This window comes from Engystomops pustulosus, chromosome 2 (genome assembly GCF_040894005.1).
Source record: "Engystomops pustulosus chromosome 2, aEngPut4.maternal, whole genome shotgun sequence".
NCBI classification, from domain to species: Eukaryota; Metazoa; Chordata; class Amphibia; order Anura; family Leptodactylidae; genus Engystomops; species Engystomops pustulosus.
The window spans coordinates 14,040,151-14,059,257 of record NC_092412.1 but is presented as its reverse complement, the minus strand read 5'-3'; the positions used below and the strand labels follow the sequence as shown (position 1 = coordinate 14,059,257).

Genomic DNA, 19,107 nt, shown 5'->3' with positions numbered 1-19,107 from the left:
CTAGGGGATTTTTATTAGAGAAGGGAGGCCCTAGGGGATTTTTTATTAGAGAAGGGAGGCCCTAGGGGATTTTTTATTAGTCAAGGGAGGCCCCAGGGGCTTTTTTATTAGTTAAGGGAGGCCCTAGGAACTTTTTATTAGGAAAGGGAGGCCGCTAGGGACTTTTTTATTAGTAAAGCTGGGACATGTCATTAGTGAGGGGAGGCCACTGCTGGGCGTGTTTTTAGTGAGGTGTCCCCCCTCACTAATAACATATATTTAAATATATATATATATATATATATATATATATATATATATATATATATATATATGTATATATGTGTGTATATATATATATATGTATATATGTATATAAATAATTATTTGATGCCTTTTCTTTATTTCTATTTTTCAGATCTGGGTATGCTGTTTCATACTTCGCCTGATTCGGTGGACTACATCAATGACCTGGATTATGTTTTTTAATAAAATGGTTAACAAGAGGTTGTTGGGGAGTTTTTATTTTAATAAAATATATTTCTTCGTGTGTTTTTTTTTCTACTCAAAACTTGCCTTAGTAATGGTGCTGTCTAATAGACGGCACCTTTTACTAAGAGCGGGGCCTAGTGTTAGCCGGTAAAAAAGGCTTAACAGTAACCCCCTAATCATTACCCTGGTACCCACCGCCACCAGGGGTGCCAGGAAGAGCTGGGTACAATCCAGAACTTGACCATCTATAGATGGTCAGGTGCTGGGGCGGCTGCAGGCTGGTATTATTGGGCTGTGATGGCCCTATATCAATGGGCACTCACACGCCAGTAATGTCAGGGTGCTGCTGCTGTATTGTATCTGGCTGGTTATGAAAATGAGGGGGGACCCCACGTCATTTTTTTTTTTAAAACTTGTTTTACAAAAAGGGTATGGAGACTCATTTTCTATAACCAGCCAGATACAATACAGCTGCAGCACCCTGATATTATTTGAATCTGAGCACCCACTGTTTTTGGGCAGAGCCCAATACCAGCCTGCAGCCTGCAGACGGTCAGGTACTGGATTGTATCCAGCTCTTTACAGCACCTCTGTTGGCAGTGGGTACCTGGGTAATAATTAGGGGGTTAATATCAGCCTTTACCAGCTAACACAAGGCCCCAGTCCAGGACCATTACTAAGGCAAGTTTTGAGTTAAAAAAAAACAACATTTTTTAGGAAATATTTTTTATTAAAATAAAACCTCCCCGACGCACCCCTGTCAACCATTTTATTAAAACAAACTATCCACATAACTAAAGTACTCCACTTATAAGGCAAAGTATACAGCATTTACAGAAGGTTAATAAAAAGAAGTACAGGCAGGCCCCGGGTTACATACAAGATAGGGACTGTAGGTTTGTTCTTAAGTTGAATTTGTATGTAAGTCGGAACTGTATATTTTACAATTGTCACTCCAGACAAAATTATTTTTTTGCCCCAGTGGAGTTTCAAAATTTTTTGCTGTAATGGGACCAAGGATTATCAATAAAGCTTCATTACAGACATCTTACAGCTGATCATTGCAGTCTGGGACTATAGTAACATCCAGAGAGCTTCACCAGAGGTCACAGAGGGCAGAGGGGTCGTCTGTAACTAGGGGTTGTCTGTAAGTCGGGTGCCCTTAAGTAGGGGACCGCCAGTATATGAATACTGTTACTCTTCAATAATCTGTGTTAAGCTTTTAGAGTTCATTAGTTTACTTTCTTATATATCGACCAATGAACATTAGTAACCCCTTTGCTTTTTGGCACACAGGGGCCCCATGTTTCAGGACTATTGTTCACTATATTGCATGGACTCCTATGTAGCCATAGGGAGATGAGCATGTGTTAGATGGAGCACATGGACTCTGTTCTGATGTGAAAGAGTTCATGTACATTATCAACCAGTGGAAACAGGCCCGTACACTGACCCGGCCAAATAGTCACTGCATATGGAAAGAATTACTCTTAGTCATCAGCTTAAAGCGCATCTGTCTATTCTATGCTGATTTTTAAAAATGAGTTATCCTTATGGTAGACCATGAATATTAAACACCCATTTGCTCAGAGCCATTTTCCTTTTTTCTACTTTCCTAGATTTTATTGTGAAGAGCATTACGTGAAGTGTGAAGGCCAAACAGTGATCAAAACCTGAAGAGAAAAGGAGAAGAGTAAAGCTACGTATCCTACAATCTATAGAGATAGAAGGATCTGGACAAAAGTGAGTATGGCTTACTTTAAAACTATGTATTAACACTATGGGGCAGATTTATCAAGCTGTCTGAAAGTCAGAATATTTCTAGTTGCTCATGGCAACCAATCACAGCTCAGCTTTCATTTTACCAGTGCTCATGAATATTTTAAAGGGGAGCTGTGATTTGTTACCATGGGCAACTAGAGATATTCTGACTTTCAGGCAGCTTGATAAATCTGCCCCTATGTATTTGTCCTCAACCAGTGCTGGTAGTGAGCAGCCCAAAGACCACCCAGCCAATGCAGGGACTACCCCACCATGTGTGCAATGTGCAGGTGTTCCTGATAATGGTTTGGTGTTGTTCATGAAATAAGTACTTAAAACTGTGTTTTGAATCGGTAGTTTTATTGACAGCTTTGTGCTTTCTATATTTCTTTTACAGTTTGAATATACTGTAGGAATGAAATACAGGTAAAAGTTATATCTTTGGATGTTGTGCTGATTGCATTTATAGTCAGTCCCCAGGTTACATACAAGATCTAATCTTTAGGTTTTTAAAGGGTTCTCCCATGAAGGAAAGTAAGGCCCTATCCACGGGATAGGGCCTAACTTGCTAAACATTGGGGGTCTCCGTGCTGAGACCCCCACAGATCTCGAAAACAAATGGTCCGTCGGATCCCTCCTTGCTCTGTCAGATTAACGGAGCAGACGGCCACGCATGACCGTTCTGCTTGATCAATCGCTATGGAGATCGGTGAGCACCTTCGTTTTCGCGATCTGCAGGGGTCTCAGCACTAATAGAGCCTAACTTTCAATCATGGGAAAACACCTTTACGTTGAATTTGTATACAAGTCAGAACTGGTATATTTAGTGTAACTTTAGTTTCCTATAACAATAGGATTTGAAAAATTCATGGTTGACAAGGGAATAAGGATTAACAATAATGCTTCATTACAGACACCTTACAACCTATAATTGAAGTCTGGGGCTAAAGTTCAAGTAAATTGCCAGAGAGCTTCACCAGAGGTCACAATGGCCAGAGAACTCATTTATAAGTCAGGTGTTCTTAAGTTGAGGGCTGCCTGATTGGAAATATCTCACTACGTTGTAAAAAGTGGGGTTGATCTAGCCACTTCAGTATTTATTAGCATGATCTTGGGATAGAAGATTAATATTTAAAGTATCTACCATCAGGATTATGGATTATAAACCAAGTACACTTACAAGCTTTTTATGCCTTTGAAGGCTTCTAAATGAGCCTCAGGGGCTCCACGCTCCATAGAAGTTAAAGGACATCTACCACCAGGATGAAGGATTGTAAACCAAGCACATTGACATACTGGTATGCGCCCCCTCTGGCAGGATCCGCTCTTCTTGTAGCTTCATATGCCTTTGTTTTAAAGAAAAAGAAGTTTTAAAAATTATGCAGATGAGCCTTTGGGGCTCCAAGCTCCATTGACAGCTATAGAGTCTGGAGTCCCAGAGGCTCATTTGCATAATTTGTGAAACCTTTTTGTTGTAAAAACAAGGTCCTAAGAAGCTAAAAGAAAAGCAGAACCTAGCAGAGGGGGCACTCGCCAGTATGTCCGTGTAGTTGGTTTACATATCTTTATCCTGGTGGTAGATTTCCTTTAATATAGCCTGGAGCCGCTCAGGCTCATTTGCATATTTTTAAAGCATATTTTCTTAATCTATGGCATAGGAAGTTAAAAGAAGAGCAGATCTCGATAAAGGGGACACCAGTAAGTAAGTGTATTTGGTTTATAATCCATGATCCTGATCGTAGATTTCCTTTAAATAATGGACGTCCTATGTTTAGCTGCACCATGTAATGTCCACATCGGTCTGAAAACTGGTTTGTACATGCAGATACTACTTTATTGTGGTTAAATACATTGTTTGCCTCTACAACTCAGCCTAAAACATATATAATCCCACATCAAAACAGTTGATCTGTTAAACAGCAAAAGACTCTTTAAAATTGAACTGCGCAGTCTTAGATTGTAAAGAATCACTTATATTAACCCCTTAAGGACGCAGCCATTTTGCAGGTTAAGGCTCAGCCCGATTTTTTGGATTCTAACCTGCGTCGCTTTATATGGTTATAACTTTTGAACACTGTTACTTATCAAAACGATTCTGAGATTGTTTTTTCCCCACATGTTGTACTTCATTTTAGTGGTAAATTTTGGCTGATAAGTTTTGCGTTTATTTACAAAAAAAAAGAAAATATGATAAATTTTTTGAAAAATTTGCCATTTTCGAAATTCAAAATCATTGCGTTTCCAGGCAGATAGATTTACCACCTAAATAAGTTGCTGAATAACATTTCCCATTTGTCTACTTTACATTTTCATAATTTTTGATATGTCTGGATAATTTATTTTGATGTCACGCGGCTTACAAAAAGAATATCGCTTTTCCGGATTTTCAGAATTGACTATTTTGGGGATAAATACAGTTTGGAATGAAATTTTACATATTTAGCATCAAAACCCCCTATATAACCAACCCATTTTCAAATCTGCAACCCTCAAGCTATCAGAAACCGCTTTTACGAAGATTGTTAACCCCTTGAGATCTTCATAGTAATTGAATCAAAATGGAGGTGAAATTTAGAATGGTCAAATTGTTCCCTTATACGTTCATTTAGCCCTAAAATTTACACATTTCCAAAATATAAAAAGAGAAAACCCACCATACAATTTGTTCTGCAATTTCTCCTGAGTACAAAGACCCCCCACATGTGGCTGTGACTTGTGTTATGGGGGCACAGCGAGACGCAGAAGGGAAGGAGCGCCCTGCAGCTGCCAGGATTTTAGTTTCCTCATTGGCCCCTTTTGAAGGCTATAAAATTTTCGCTTTTGCGTTATTGGGGCCATGTGATGCCATTTTTTTTGCGGGATGAGATGCTTTTTCCATTGTTACCATTTTGGGGTTGGTATCACCTATTGTTGAAAATTTAGGAACTTTTTTTGAGGGCAGGAGTAGAAAAGCATCAATTCTGTACTGGATTTTTTACTCTTTTTTTTTTTGGTGTTCACCGTATAGACTAATAATCCTGTTATCTTTATTCTATGGGTCGATACGATTACGGGGATACCAGACTTGAATATATTTTCTTACGTTTTACTAAATTTGTCAAACAAAACCCTAATGTGGGGAAAAATCTATCATTTATGTATTGCCGTCTTCCAAGTGGCATAACATTGTTACTTTTTTGGCTACGGAGCTGGTTGATGGCTTATTTTTTGCGGGACATGTTGTAATTTGCACCAGTATCATGTCGGAGTACACATGGTTTTTTGATCGCATTTTATAGCATTTTTTGTGGGATTGAATAGCTAAAAATCATAATTTTTGGAAGGTTTATAGCAGTTTTTTTTTACGGCGTTTATCGTGGGGGTTCAATAATGATTTACTTTTATTCTACGGGTTGTTACGGACGCGGTGATACTATATATGTGGGGTTTGTGTTATGATTTAGACTTTTTTTTGAGTTATATGTCTCTTTATATGTTTTGGGGGTTTGGGGCATTTTTAGTGATTTATGACTTTATTTTTTTATTGAATAACATTTTTTTTTTTACTTTTTCACTTTTATACCATGGGACATGAAGAAGCAATCCTCTGATTGCTTCTTCATGATAATATTCTGCAATACTCATGTATTGCAGAGTATTATCAGTGTCAGCCTATACACTTGCATAGGCTGGCACTGTGCCAGTAAGATGACATCACAGACGCCATCTTACTGGCAATTCTTGCAGGTAACTCTGGGGTCCAGATCGGACCCCAGAGTTACTATAGCAACGATCGGCGCCCCCCGAAAACGGTTCGGGGGGGCCGATCGTGGGGGAAAGACCCCCCAGAGGCATGTTAGATGCCGCGGTCGCGCTGACCGCGGCATTTAACGGGTTAAGCACCCGCGATCGGAGTCAACTCCGATCGCGGGTGTTACACTGGGGTGCCGGCTATTAGTTACAGCCGGCACCCCGTGTTTCCCGATGCCGGTTCGGCTCAGATCTTGAGCCAAACCGGCATCAGCTCAGCGTCCGATATATCGGACGCTGAGCGCTAACTCACTGAGCTCAGCGTCCGATATATCGGACGCTGAGCGTTAAGAGGTTAAAGACCAATATATATCTGGAACTCTGTTTATATCTCTTCACTATGTCAACTTATCACCATCTCTGTGGCGCTCAAAAGCGTAAAAAAAGAAAGGAAGAGAACTTGAAGAGTCAAAAAATGCAGAAAATAAGTAGCTTTTTTGCCGCCCCTAAACCTGTGGGTGAAAGCAGAAGTCCATCTATAGCAGATGTAGAGGAGGCAAGTGCAGAAAATGTTCCACTTCCAAATGTTACAACATCCGAGGTGGAGGGGTGTGCCCAGACTAGTAGTGAAGAAAGTATTGAGGATGAGTGTGGTAGAGATATGAGCCAAATACAAGCAATTACTCCCACCTCAAATGAGCCAATCAATTCCACATCTACCAGCAGCATATTAGAAAGTGCTACTGCTTCTGAGTATGTCACCGATTATCCTGTAACAATTGCTGACCCAAACGTTAAAAGATTCATTATTTTCCAGGGCCCATGCAGACCCCCTGGCCCGTTCCCTAGAGACAATGACAAAGATAAAAGATGCTTTTCAGAAAAATATTGGGGGTCATTTACTAAGGGCCCGATTCGCGTTTTCCCGACGTGTTACCCGAATATTTCCGATTTGCGCCGATTGTACCTGAATTGCCCCGGGATTTTGGCGCACGTGATCGGATTGTGGCGCATCGGCGCCGGCATGCGCGCGACGGAAATCGGGGGGCGTGGCCGAACGAAAACCCGACGGATTCGGAAAAACTGCCGCATTTAAAAAACGAAAATTTGTCGCTTGGGAAGCGCTTACCTTCACCTGGTCCAGCTCAGACATTCTCAGACATTCAACAGGCACAGTTTTACTCTATTATAATGGATACTACACAGGACATATCAAAGGTTGATCAGTTGAGCCAGGTTTTCCGGTACGTGTCTGTTGACAGAGCAGAGAATGGAAGAGCAACCAGCGTGAAAATACATGAAGTATTTTTAGGTTTTTATGCTGTAAAAGATCAGAGTGCTGCAGGAATAGAGAAGGATATTATCGCCTGTATAGAGAGCAAAGGCTTGAAATTAAATAAGTGTCGTGGCCAAGGGTACGATGGAGCTGCAACCATGAGTGGCATATACTCTGGAGTGCAAGCGAGGATTGCAGAAAGAACCAAATGCTCTTTATGTACACTGTGCAGAACACAATCTTAACTTAGTTCTACAAGATGCAATGGAAGTTGCAGTTTTTTTTTTGATGTAGTACAGAATTTATACACATTTTTTGCTGACAGCATAAAACGATGGGAAACTCTTTGTTCATTCTCAACTAAATCCACCTTGACATTGAAGAAGCTGTGCCCTACACGTTGGGCCTCACGCTATGAATCCTTGCTTGCTTTACGTTTTAGTTTTGTTAATGTATTGCAGGCACTATCAAAGATTGTCCTTACCTCTTCAAAAACAAAAGAAAGAGAGGAGGCTGCATCGTTAAAAAAAAAAATAGAGTCTTTTCAATTCATATTTTTAATTGTTCTGCAGACAACAATTTTGGAAAAAGTTAATACTGTTTCTAAAGTCTCGCAAGCAAAAAACACTGATTTGTCTGAAGCCTCAAGATTGATTAAGAACATTGCTGACAGTCTTGGGCAATACAGGAATCAGTTTGAGGAAGCAAAACAAATAGCAGTTTCGCTTGCACAGCAGTGGGGCATTTCATCGCAGTTTGAAAAGAAACGGATCCCAAAAGTCAAGCGTCATTTTGACGAATGGGCAGTTGATGAGAGGTTAAATGATTCAGAAAAACATTTTCAAGTTACAGTTTTTCTTCCATGTTTAGATATAGTAACATCTCAGCTTCTAAACAGATTTATGGGAATGGACAAGGGTCTTGGTCGTTTTAATATTATTCAGCCTGCAATGCTTTCATCTGCGTCTGATGACGTTCTTTTCCAAGCTGCATCAAAACTCCAAGAAATCTACCAGGAAGATTTATCATCCAGTTTTCCTGCTCAACTGCTGAATTTTCGGTCTGCATTAGAGGAAGACATTCAGAAGTCATCCTCTATCAGTGATCTGGCTCACCTCCTTCTGGTAGACAACAGTGCCCTTTCTTCTACACTACCGGACGTGTGTGTCGCCTTGCTACTTTTCTTAACCCTACCTGTGACAGTAGCTGCTGCTGAAAGATCTTTTTCTAAGCTTAAATTAATAAAAAAAACTACTTGCGGAGCACCATGTCAGAACAAAGGCTTTCCGGGCTTGCGGTTCTGAGCATAGAAAATGAGAGAGCTAGGAAACTAGACATAGACAGCATTGTGGACACCTTTGCTGAAGTCAAGGCGCGCAGGCGTGTGTTCTAAGAAATTCTCTTCTGTGTAAGTGTAAAGTTATGGGAAGTTGGAAAGTTGTTTAACTACTAACAGTTTAAAAGTTTTCTGTTCAACTAACAAAAAGTTTTACTAAAACAGTTCCATGCATGCTTTGTTTTAAGTGACACTTATTGTCAATTTTTGTACTATGCCAGGAATGGATATAAGCAGTGAAACCTTGTTCAGATGATTGCCCAAAGGGGGGTGCTGATCATATAGGGCAGTGGTTCTCAACCTGTGGGTCGTGACCCCAGCAGGGGTCGAACGAGCAAAACACAGGGGTCTAAAGCCTTCGGAGCCACGATTTTATTGTGTTTTTACTGCAAATCGCATGGTTTGCGGGGTCACGGCATTACAAAGGTTGAGGACCACTGATATAGGGGTTTAGCACAACTGTTTTTCTTAGATGACAGGCCAAAATTACATTGAAAACTGATCTTCCAGGGTTGGTCTTCTTACAGGTTATATATTGCAATATATGAAAAACATGCTAAAAATTAAAAAAAAAAGTGAACAAGAATTATGGTCTGTATTGTGGGGTGGACTTAAAGAATTGGTCTTCTGTAAAGGTTACACTGTATATCCTGCTCTTAGGTCTGGTACAATAGTGACAGTGGGGGTCATTTACTAAGGGCCCGATTCGCGTTTTCCCGACGTGTTACCCGAATATTTCCGATTTGCGCCGATTGTACCTGAATTGCCCCGGGATTTTGGCGCACGCGATCGGATTGTGGCGCATCGGCGCCGGCTTGCGCGCGACGGAAATTGGGGGGCGTGGCCGAACAAAAACCCGACGTATTCGGAAAAACCGCCGCATTTAAGAACCGAAAATGTGTCGCTCGGGACCCGCTTACCTTCACTCAGACGGCCTCGGTGAATTCCGGCGCGTTAAAATGCTTTTCAGCGCAGCAGCGCCACCTACTGTACGGCGGAGGAACTACCTTATTAAATCCCGGCCGGACCCGAATCCAGCGCAGAGAACGCGCCGCTGGATCGCGAATGGACCGGGTAAGTAAATCTGCCCCAGTATGTCACAAAGACTTCGGGCTCTTGCTGCTCCATTGTGGCGATATAGAGTAGAAAGAAGTCTAAGTCTCTTTTTTTTTTTAACTGTGATGACACTTTGGGGCAGATTTATCAAGCTGTCTGAAAGTCCGAATCTTTCTAGTTGCCCATGTTAACCAATCACAGCTCAGCTTTCATTTTACCAGTGCTCATGTATATTTTAAAGGGGAGCCTTGATTGGTTGCAATGGACAACTAGAAATATTCTGACTTTCAGACAGCTTGGTAAATCTGTCAGAAAGTTTATGGTTATGGAGTGAACAAGCAGAACTTGTGATTTGCTTGCCTACTCCTTTAACAATGAATACAGCTAAAGTAAAACCTCTAAAAAATATTATTTTTGTTGATTTCCCTAGGTTGATCATCCGTTGAAAGTTCTGGTTTTGTTAATGTAAGTTAGAAAACTTGAAATTTATTCTATAATCAATGCTGATTGGAGAAACATGAACAGAATTTGGATTATTTATAGATTTTTTTCAGGTTGGCGAGTTTTTCATATAGTTAATATGTTCGAAAAAAACAACATATCTTTTCAGAAGATGCAAACTAGTTGAATATGATACTTCCTGTCCAAGTAAGTTTTGACGAATTACATATAAGATAAGACACAAATTTTTAATAAATAATTACAAATAGTTATATAGCTTAATGCAAGATTAACCGCTATCATTTTTGTGCTTAGGTGCTTCCTAGATGTTTTAAAGTTAAAATTGATATCAAGCAAGAAGTGATGGAAACACGGTGCTTTGGGTTTCAGGTAAGTTATGATTATGACCTAAGTGATAAAATATGTTAAACTATAAATGCCTTATGTGTTATTCCTGTGTTAGTTACTCTGTATACTTACAATATAAAAACCCTTATATATGTTCAAAATGGGCAGGGAATGGGAAAAGGTGCCGTGGTCATCGGCGAGGCGGGGGGGGGGGCCCAGCCAAAAGTTTGCTATGGGGCCCACTCATTCCTAGTTACGCCACTGGCTCTTACCCTCCTCTGTCACTGATGAGGGGATTTCCTCTCCGCTCCTCCTTCCACCACAACTTTCCTGGAAAGATCCAACATGAAGGACCTGAGAAAACAAGGAAATGTCTCCAGAGATTATCTTATATCCAAGTGATGGACAAAAACTTCCAGAACCAGGAACTAAGGGGAATAATCTCCTGCAGGAAGAGACAGAATCACCATTAATCCAATTATTTTACAGCTCAGATTGAATGTTCCGGTGATATTACTGAATAAAACAATGTGATCTGATCCTGAGGTGGAGGCTGCGCTCATGGACACCAGGGCTTAGTTTAGTCCAGGGGTCCCCAAACTACGGCCCGCGGGCCACTTGCGGCCCGCGGACCGTTTCTATCCGGCCCCCGTCCCATCCAGCGCCGAGCCCCGGGATCCGGATTTGTTATTTGGGGGCCCCCGGGCTGGCGCTCCAGTACGGCAGTCAGGCCGTATCCAGTTCGGCAGTCGGGCAGGGGCCTCCGTCCATCCGGACAGGAAGCTCCTGCCCGTCACTGAATAGTGCTCGATGCGGCCGGAAACGGCGGCTCGAGCACTATTATTGCAGGTGGAGCGATGTGGCCGGAAGACAACCCCGGCGCACATCGCTCCTTGAACCTGGATGCGCGGCCGCGTGATTACGTCATCACGCGGCCGCGCACCGCTTCCTGTCCGGCAGCAGCCAGAAGAAAGAAGACGCAGGAGCCACAGGTAAGTACAGGGTTTTTATTATTTTTTAAAAACCGCAGTAGAAACATTGTGCCCTAATATATGAAATTATGGATTATGGGGCCATTATAGAAAATAATAATGGAGGGGCAGCATAGGGAATAATTATGAGGAGCAGGATAGGAAATAATTAATTATGAGGAGCAGGATAGGAAATAATTAATTATGAGGAGCAGGATAGGAAATAATTAATTATGAGGGGGCAGCATAGGAAATAATAAATTATGAGGGGCAGCATAGGAAATAATTAATTATGAGGGGGCAGCATAGGAAATAATAAATTATGAGGGGCAGCATAGGAAATAATTAATTATGAGGGGCAGCATAGGAAACTTGAAGTGGCAGGTATAAGAAGGACATACCGAGCACCAGCTCAGGAGCCTATTTTTGTTAGTGTTTTAAACCGCTGTATCGCAGTTTAAAACACTTTTTAAACTTTATGGCCGAAGCTGCTTCGGCGCAGGGAGCTACGCGCTCGGCGCTTACCATGCGCGCGGCTACTTAGGAAGTGAAGGAGAGCCGCGCGCATGGTAAGCGCCGAGCGCGTACCTCCCTGCGCCGAAGCAGCTTCGGCCATAAAGTTTAAAAAGTGTTTTAAACTGCGATACAGCGGTTTAAAACACTAACAAAAATAAGCTACGGCGCCAGCTCACCCTGATCTCACCCTGAGCTGGTGCTCGGTATGTCCTTCTTATACCTCCCACTTCAAGTGGTAGGTTTCCTTTAATGGTGGGGGGGCAGCAAAGGAAATAATTATGAGGGGCAGTCTAGTAATTAATGGGGGGGCAGCATATTTAATAATTAATTGACCCAATTAATTCATTAACTGGGCCAATAAATAAAATAGTTCACAAAGGGGTGCAGTATATTAAATAATTAATTGAGGGGGGCCCAGTGTATTACGGATGCAGTCGGATGTACCGCTAGCGCTGTAATTTCTTATTTTTTTTATTTTTAAACTTCAGTCCGGCCCTCCAACGGTCTGAGAGGGACAGTGATCGGCCCCCTATGTAAAAAGTTTGGGGACCCCTGGTTTAGTCACTTCTCCTGCTCTGAGCTGCTCTCTTTCTGATGCTCTTTACCAAAATCTTTAATAAAATTTGAAACCATTTATTGCCTCGACCCACCACAGTAACCATCAGCATCATCTCATAGATCCTCCACCCACTGCTGCTGGAGAAGGTTAATCATATAAATCTACAAATAATTTACAGGAATTGCAGCTCCGTCTACCTGATGATCCTGTGGGACGTTCTGCTCTGGATCCTCAGGACAATCTGAGGAATTTTCAGGACTGGGACATCCATCCGGGTGATTTCTCTGACTGAATTCATCTATAAGAAATATCCAAAGTGATTGAATACATTTTCTACATGTGAGTCTAGGTGACTCTTATACCTCGTCTGGAAGGTCTCCTCTTACCTGGTGATGTGAGGGGCTGGTGGTCCTCCATCATCATGTCCTTGTACTGGTCCTTGTGTCCTTCTATATACTCCCACTCCTCCATGGAGAAATAGACAGTGACGTCCTGACACCTTATAGGAACCTGACACCCACAATGACACAGTCATCACCCAGACCCCTCCCTTGTGTTATTGTACAATGTCCCAGCATTCCCGGCAGCGCTCACCTCTCCGCTCAGCAGCTCAGTGATCCTGGAGGTAAGTTCTAGGATCTTCTGCTCATGTATTAGCTCAGTGACGGGGCTCAGACACTCACCAGACGACTTCTTCACTACTGTGTAATCCTGTTAATGTGAAGACACTGATCAATACATAGAACCGAATGACCTTTCACTTTCCGGTTTAATTCATAGAGACAAGGGTGATGTCCAGTCAGTATTTGACAATTTATTTTGCCCGGGGACAGACTGTGACATAAATTTTCTACAGTGACCAGTGGGTGGGGGATGTGGGTCTGGTGTCTTGCCAAAAGTGGCGCACGCAATCGGATTGTGGCCCATCGGCGCCGGCATGCATGCGACAAAAATCGGGGGCGTGGCCATCGGAAAACCCGTCGGATTCTGAGAAACCGCCGTATTTTTTTTTTAAAAAGTGTCACTGGACACGCGCTTACCTGCACCCGGCCTGGCTTGGTGGACTTCAGTGCGACACTTGGTGGACATCGGGGGAACTACCTTAGTGAATTGCCGGAAGACCCGAATCCTCCACAGTGAATGGGCCGCTGGATCGCGAATGGACCGGGTAAGTAAATCTGCCCCTATGTCTCTCACACCGTGACCAGGTGAGTTGCCCAAAAGCTGTTGGCCCTGGCCTCTTGATTTATGTGGACGCACCATAGAAATGTGCTGCAGTCTGTACCTGAAGGCAATAGGCAGCGCAGGTGCCAAGGTAAAGCAGACATATGTTAGTATTCAAGCTATTTTGGTGGTATGACTAACTTTCCAAAATGCAGTTTTGCCAAATTTAGTTGTTTTTTTTAAAATAAATAAATACTAAACATGTTGCCTAGTTATAACTACTTATAGTGACACATGTCAGATTTTTTTTTTTTAAAAATGGGCATGTCAGGAAGTTGCAAAATGTCCAAGTCGCTAAAGGACATCTACCACCAGGATGAAGGAATGTAAACCAAACACAATGACATACTGGTGTGTGCCCCCTCGGGCAGGATCTGCTCTTCTTTGTGCTTGTTCTGCCCTGGTTTTTACAAAAAAAAAAGTCTTTTAAAATTATGCAAATGAGCCCGAGGGGCTCCAGGGTCTATTAATATATATATGTATATAAAATATTGCATTTGCATTAGTATATCATTTACATAATTTTTTTTTTTTATAAAAAAATCTTGCCCAAGATCCTGCCCGGGGGCACACACCAGTATGTCCGTGTGCTTGCAGTTTGCCCATCGAATTGTAATTGTAATGATTATTGCATCACTAGGGGGTAATAATTTGAGATCTTTCTTCCATGGGAAAACCGCTTTGATGAGCTGTGAAATATAGGGTGTTAGAAAATCCCTAAATCTCCATTTTCAAATCTGTACTCCTCAAACTATTAAAAACAGCTTTTAGGAAGATTGACAACTCTTTGAGAGCTTTCAAATAATTAAAAAAAAATGCAGGTGGAATTTAGAATGTTCTGTCTTTGTCAGTAATATAATTCTTTAGCTTTAAAATGTATTTCTTTTCACAAAAAATAAAATAGAAACCTACCGTGTATACTCGAGTATAACCCGAGGCCCATAATTTTACCACCAAAAACTGGGAAAACCTATTGACTCGAGTATAAGCTGAGGGCGGGAAATGCATTGGTCACAGCCTCTCAGTATTCAGCCATCCCCCTGTAGTATACAGACAGCCCCCTTTAGTAGCCAGCCAGCCCCCTTTAGTAGCCAGCCAGCCCACCCCCTTTAGTAACCAGCCAGGGCCCTTTAGTAGCCAGCCAGCCCCCTTTAGTAGCCAGCCAGCCCCCTTTAGTAACCAGCCACCCCCCTTAAGTAGCCAGCCAGCCCCCTTTAGTAACCAGTCATCCCCCTTTAGTAGCCAGCCAGCCTCCTTTAGTAACCAGCCAGGGCCCTTTAGTAGCCAGCCACCCCCCTTTAGTAACCAGCCAGCCCCCTTTAGTAGCCAGCCAGCCCCCTTAAGTAGCCAGCCAGCACCCTTTAGTATATAGCCAGCCCCCAGTTTGCCCAGCACTTAAAAAAAATAAACTTACATACTGACCTTTGGGCAGTCCCGTTGCTCCAGTCTCCCCGGCTCCTCGTAACAGCCGGCAGAGACGCAGCCATGCGCTCTGCTGGCCAGCACATACTATGACATCATCAGCAGCGGCATCATAGTGTGCATCGGCCGGAAGAGCATGGGGGACCGGAGTTTATTATTTTATTGACTTGTGTATAAGCCAAGATGACGGTGGTAAGGGGCAACCTATAACACCTACATTTTGTGTACTAGTATTGGTGTAAGGTCCACTTTAACCCCTTAACGCCGAAGTCACTTTTTACCTTCCTGACACGGCCCATTTGTTCAAACCTGACGTGTGTCTATTTAAGTGGTTATAACTTTGCAACGCTTTAACATATCTAGTCGATTTTGAGATAGTTTTTTTGTGACACATTGTACTTCATGTTGGATGAGAAATTTAAGCAATAGGTTTAGTCTTTATTTATGAAATAAACAGATATTTGGCGAAAATTTTGAAAAAAACAATGTTTTCCAAATTCATAATTTTCTACTTTTTGGAAAGTTGGTCATATCACTAAAATAACTTGATAACTAACATTTTCCATATGTCTGCTTTAGCTCGGCATCATTTTTCAAACATCTTTTCCTTTATTTAGGACGTTAGGAGGCTTATAACTTTAGGTGCAATTTTTCAGATTTTCATGAATATCATCAAAACCTACTTTTGGAGGGTCAGTTTCGTTAGAAGTGACTTTATAAGGCCCACATGACAGAAAACCCCCAAAAATAAACTACACCCCTCAAAATATTCAAAACAACCTTTGGGAATTTTGTTAACCCTTTGAGCGTTTCATGAGGGTGAAAAATAAATGAAAGTGAAATTACAGAAATGTAATTTTATCTTACTATAGATTCATTGAACACTAAAATTTGCACCTTCACAATGGGTTAAAAAGGAAAATGCATTTTACAATGTTTAGTGCAATTCCTCCTGACTATGCCAATACCCATTTTGTCACTGTACCCTGCTGTACGGGCACAGGGGGCACATGGAAGGGAAAGAGCGTTGTTTCGTTTTTGGAGGACAAATATGGCTGAAAAATTTTTCATGTGTCAGGATGCATTTGGAGAGCCCTAGTGGTACCAAAACAGAGGGGAACCCCAACAAGTGTCACCATTTTGGAAAGCACACCCCTTAGAGAATTTCGCAATGTGTAATATGTGTATTTGTCCTTAAAGGTGTTTGATTTAATTAGGACCTAAAAAGGAAAAAGGTGAAAATTTTCCTATAAATGTCACTTTTACCCCTAATTTATGTAAGCCACAAGGGATAATGTATGAAATAACCCCAAAAAATGTGTAAAACTATTTCTCCTGAGTGTAGAAGTACCCCACATGTGCATATAAAATGCTTTATGGGCGCACAGTAGAAGGAAAGAGGGATCTTTGTCTTTTAGAAGCCAAATTTGACAGAAATCCTTGACATGTGTCAGGATGCATTTGGAGAGCCCTAGTGGTACCAAATCAGAGGAAAACCCGAAAAGTGACCCTGATTGTTGACCCTTGGGGAATACAGCAAGGTGTAATATGTGGTGTAGTGTAATACACGTGGTGAAATGAGCACATAGAACATATAGGTGGCTTCCAAATATGATGTGCAATGGAGTCCAAGATGGAAATTGCAATTATTTCTGGAAAGTTCAGTGCCTGTTATGTGGCGCCCCTTATGTGGCACCCGTTATGTAGCACCCGTTATGTAGCACCCGTTATGTGGTACCCGTTATGTGGCGCCCATTATGTAGCACCCGTTATGTGGCACCCGTTATGTGGCGCCCGTTATGTAGCACCCGTTATGTGGCGGCCGTTATGTAGCACCCGTTATGTGGCGCCCATTATGTAGCGCCCATTATGTGGTACCCGTTATGTGGCGCCCGTTATGTAGCACCCGTTATGTGGCGCCCGTTATGTAGCACCCGTTATGTGGTACCCGTTATGTGGCGCCCGTTATGTAACGCCCATTATGTGGCACCCGTTATGTGGTGCCCTTATGTAGCACCCGTTATTTGGCAACCGTTATGTAGCACCCGTTATGTGGCGCCCGTTATGTAGCACCTGTTATGTGGCACCCGTTATGTGGCACCCGTTATGTGGCGCCCGTTATGTGGCGCCCGTTATGTGGCGCCCATTATGTGGTACCCGTTATGTGGTGCCCGTTATGTAGCACCCGTTATGTGGTGCCCGTTATGTGTCACCCATTATGTAGCACCCGTTATGTGGCGCCCATTATGTGGTACCCGTTATGTGGTGCCCGTTATGTAGCACCCGTTATGTGGCGCCCGTTATGTGGCACCCATTATGTAGCACCCGTTATGTGGCGCCATTATGTGGCACCCGTTATGTAGCACCCGTTATGTGGCGCCCGTTATGTAGCACCCGTTATATGGCGCCCGTTATGTAGCACCCGTTATGTGGCGCCCGTTATGTGGCGCCTGTTATGTGCCGCCCATTATGTGGCACCCGTTATGTGGCGCCCGTTATGTAGCACCCATTATGTAGCACCCGTTATGTGGCTCCCGTTATGTAGCACCCGTTATGTAGCACCCGTTATGTGGTACCCGTTATGTGGCGCCCATTATGTTGCGCCCGTTATGTGACACCCGTTATGTGGCGCCCGTTATGTGGCACCCGTTATGTTGCGCCCGTTATGTAGCCCCCGTTATGTGGTGCCCGTTATGTGGTGCCCGTTATGTGGTGCCCGTTATGTGGCGCCCGTTATGTAGCACCCGTTATGTAGCACCCGTTATGTGGCGCCCGTTATGTAGCACCCGTTATGTGGCGCCCGTTATGTAGCACCCGTTATGTGGCGCCCGTTATGTAGCACCCGTTATGTGGCGCCCGTTATGTAGCACCCGTTATGTGGTGCCCGTTATGTGGCGCCCGTTATGTGGCGCCCGTTATGTAGCACCCGTTATGTGGTGCTTGTTATGTGATGCCCGTTATGTGATGCCCGGTTTGTGCCACTGTAAAATGTCAGCTCTCTGATTAGGAAGTCATGTTTCCTGATGGGAGAAAGACCCAACATGTGATCCTAAACTCTAACCAGAAAATCCAGCAGGATCCGGAATGATAAAGCACTTGGAATATAAATAAATAATAATAATAAATAAAGAACTTGGAGAATTATAAAGGATCTGCTAACAAATCCAGAGACTTAGAGGGGAAATAGAAAACCTAAATAAAAAAACATAAAACCTGCAAACTACATCCCACAATGAAATAATGGAGGGGTATTGGGCACAACGGGACCTAACAGTTGTTACAATTATTCATTTTACTGAAATGAATTCACAACAGGTTGGGCGTGAATTGTGAATGTGTTGTGTATAAGGAGGTGGAATATATCAGGGGACCAACTAAACTTTTGTCACTCTGGAGGCGTCGCAGGTCTCTTAGTAGTATGTAGTGTCCATCCTAACTCCTCTTTTGGAAGACTCTTTGTTGAGTCCTACCTTTAGAATTCAGAAATCATCGGGAAAATGCTGTCCTGGCAAAACACGGGAACATCTAATCCAGAGGTACTGGGCCCCTCCTTCTTGTCCCAATATTATACTGTATATAGTATAGTATCTCCTGTATAACAACTATGCCCCACACTGTGCTCTGAAACAACACTGTATATAGTATAGTATCTCCTGTATAACAACTATGCCCCACACTGAGCTCTGATACAGCACTGTATATAGTATAGTATCTCCTGTATAACAACTATGTCCCACACTGTGCTCTGATACAGCACTGTATATAGTATAGTATCTCCTGTATAACAACTATGTCCCACACTGTGCTCTGATACAGCACTGTATATAGTATAGTATCTCCTGTATAACAACTATGTCCCACACTGTGCTCTGATACAGCACTGTATATAGTATAATATCTCCTGTATAACAACTATGCCCCACACTGTGCTCTGATACAACACTGTATATAGTATAGTATATCCTGTATAACAACTATGTCCCACACTGTGCTCTGA

At 42.5% G+C, this 19,107-nt stretch overlaps 2 protein-coding genes and 1 long non-coding RNA gene across 8 annotated transcripts in view; 2 read left to right on the top strand and 1 right to left on the bottom strand.

The window, feature by feature from the left end:
* The window catches only part of LOC140119963 (uncharacterized), a 1,020,783-nt gene that overhangs the window by 269,554 nt on the left and 732,122 nt on the right, over positions 1–19,107 (top strand). The gene's annotated exons all lie outside the window — the stretch shown is intronic.
* Positions 1–19,107, bottom strand: part of LOC140119780 (uncharacterized) — a 272,257-nt gene that overhangs the window by 39,687 nt on the left and 213,463 nt on the right. For 5 of the 6 annotated variants that reach the window (XM_072139134.1, XM_072139129.1, XM_072139132.1 and 2 more), the window contains 2 exons: positions 12,662–12,762; positions 10,691–10,772 (listed from right to left, as the gene is read on the bottom strand). In XM_072139134.1, the coding sequence (XP_071995235.1) occupies positions 10,691–10,772; positions 12,662–12,762 (183 nt within the window). Of the gene's footprint in view, positions 1–10,690; positions 10,773–12,661; positions 12,763–12,850; positions 12,975–13,058; positions 13,150–19,107 lie in introns of those variants that run through there. The other variant, XM_072139131.1, reaches the window with a different exon arrangement.
* LOC140119986 (uncharacterized) lies at positions 8,466–10,264 on the top strand. Its single transcript, XR_011853432.1, has 3 exons — positions 8,466–8,645; positions 10,060–10,094; positions 10,184–10,264. It is a non-coding gene; the product is annotated as an uncharacterized lncRNA (long non-coding RNA).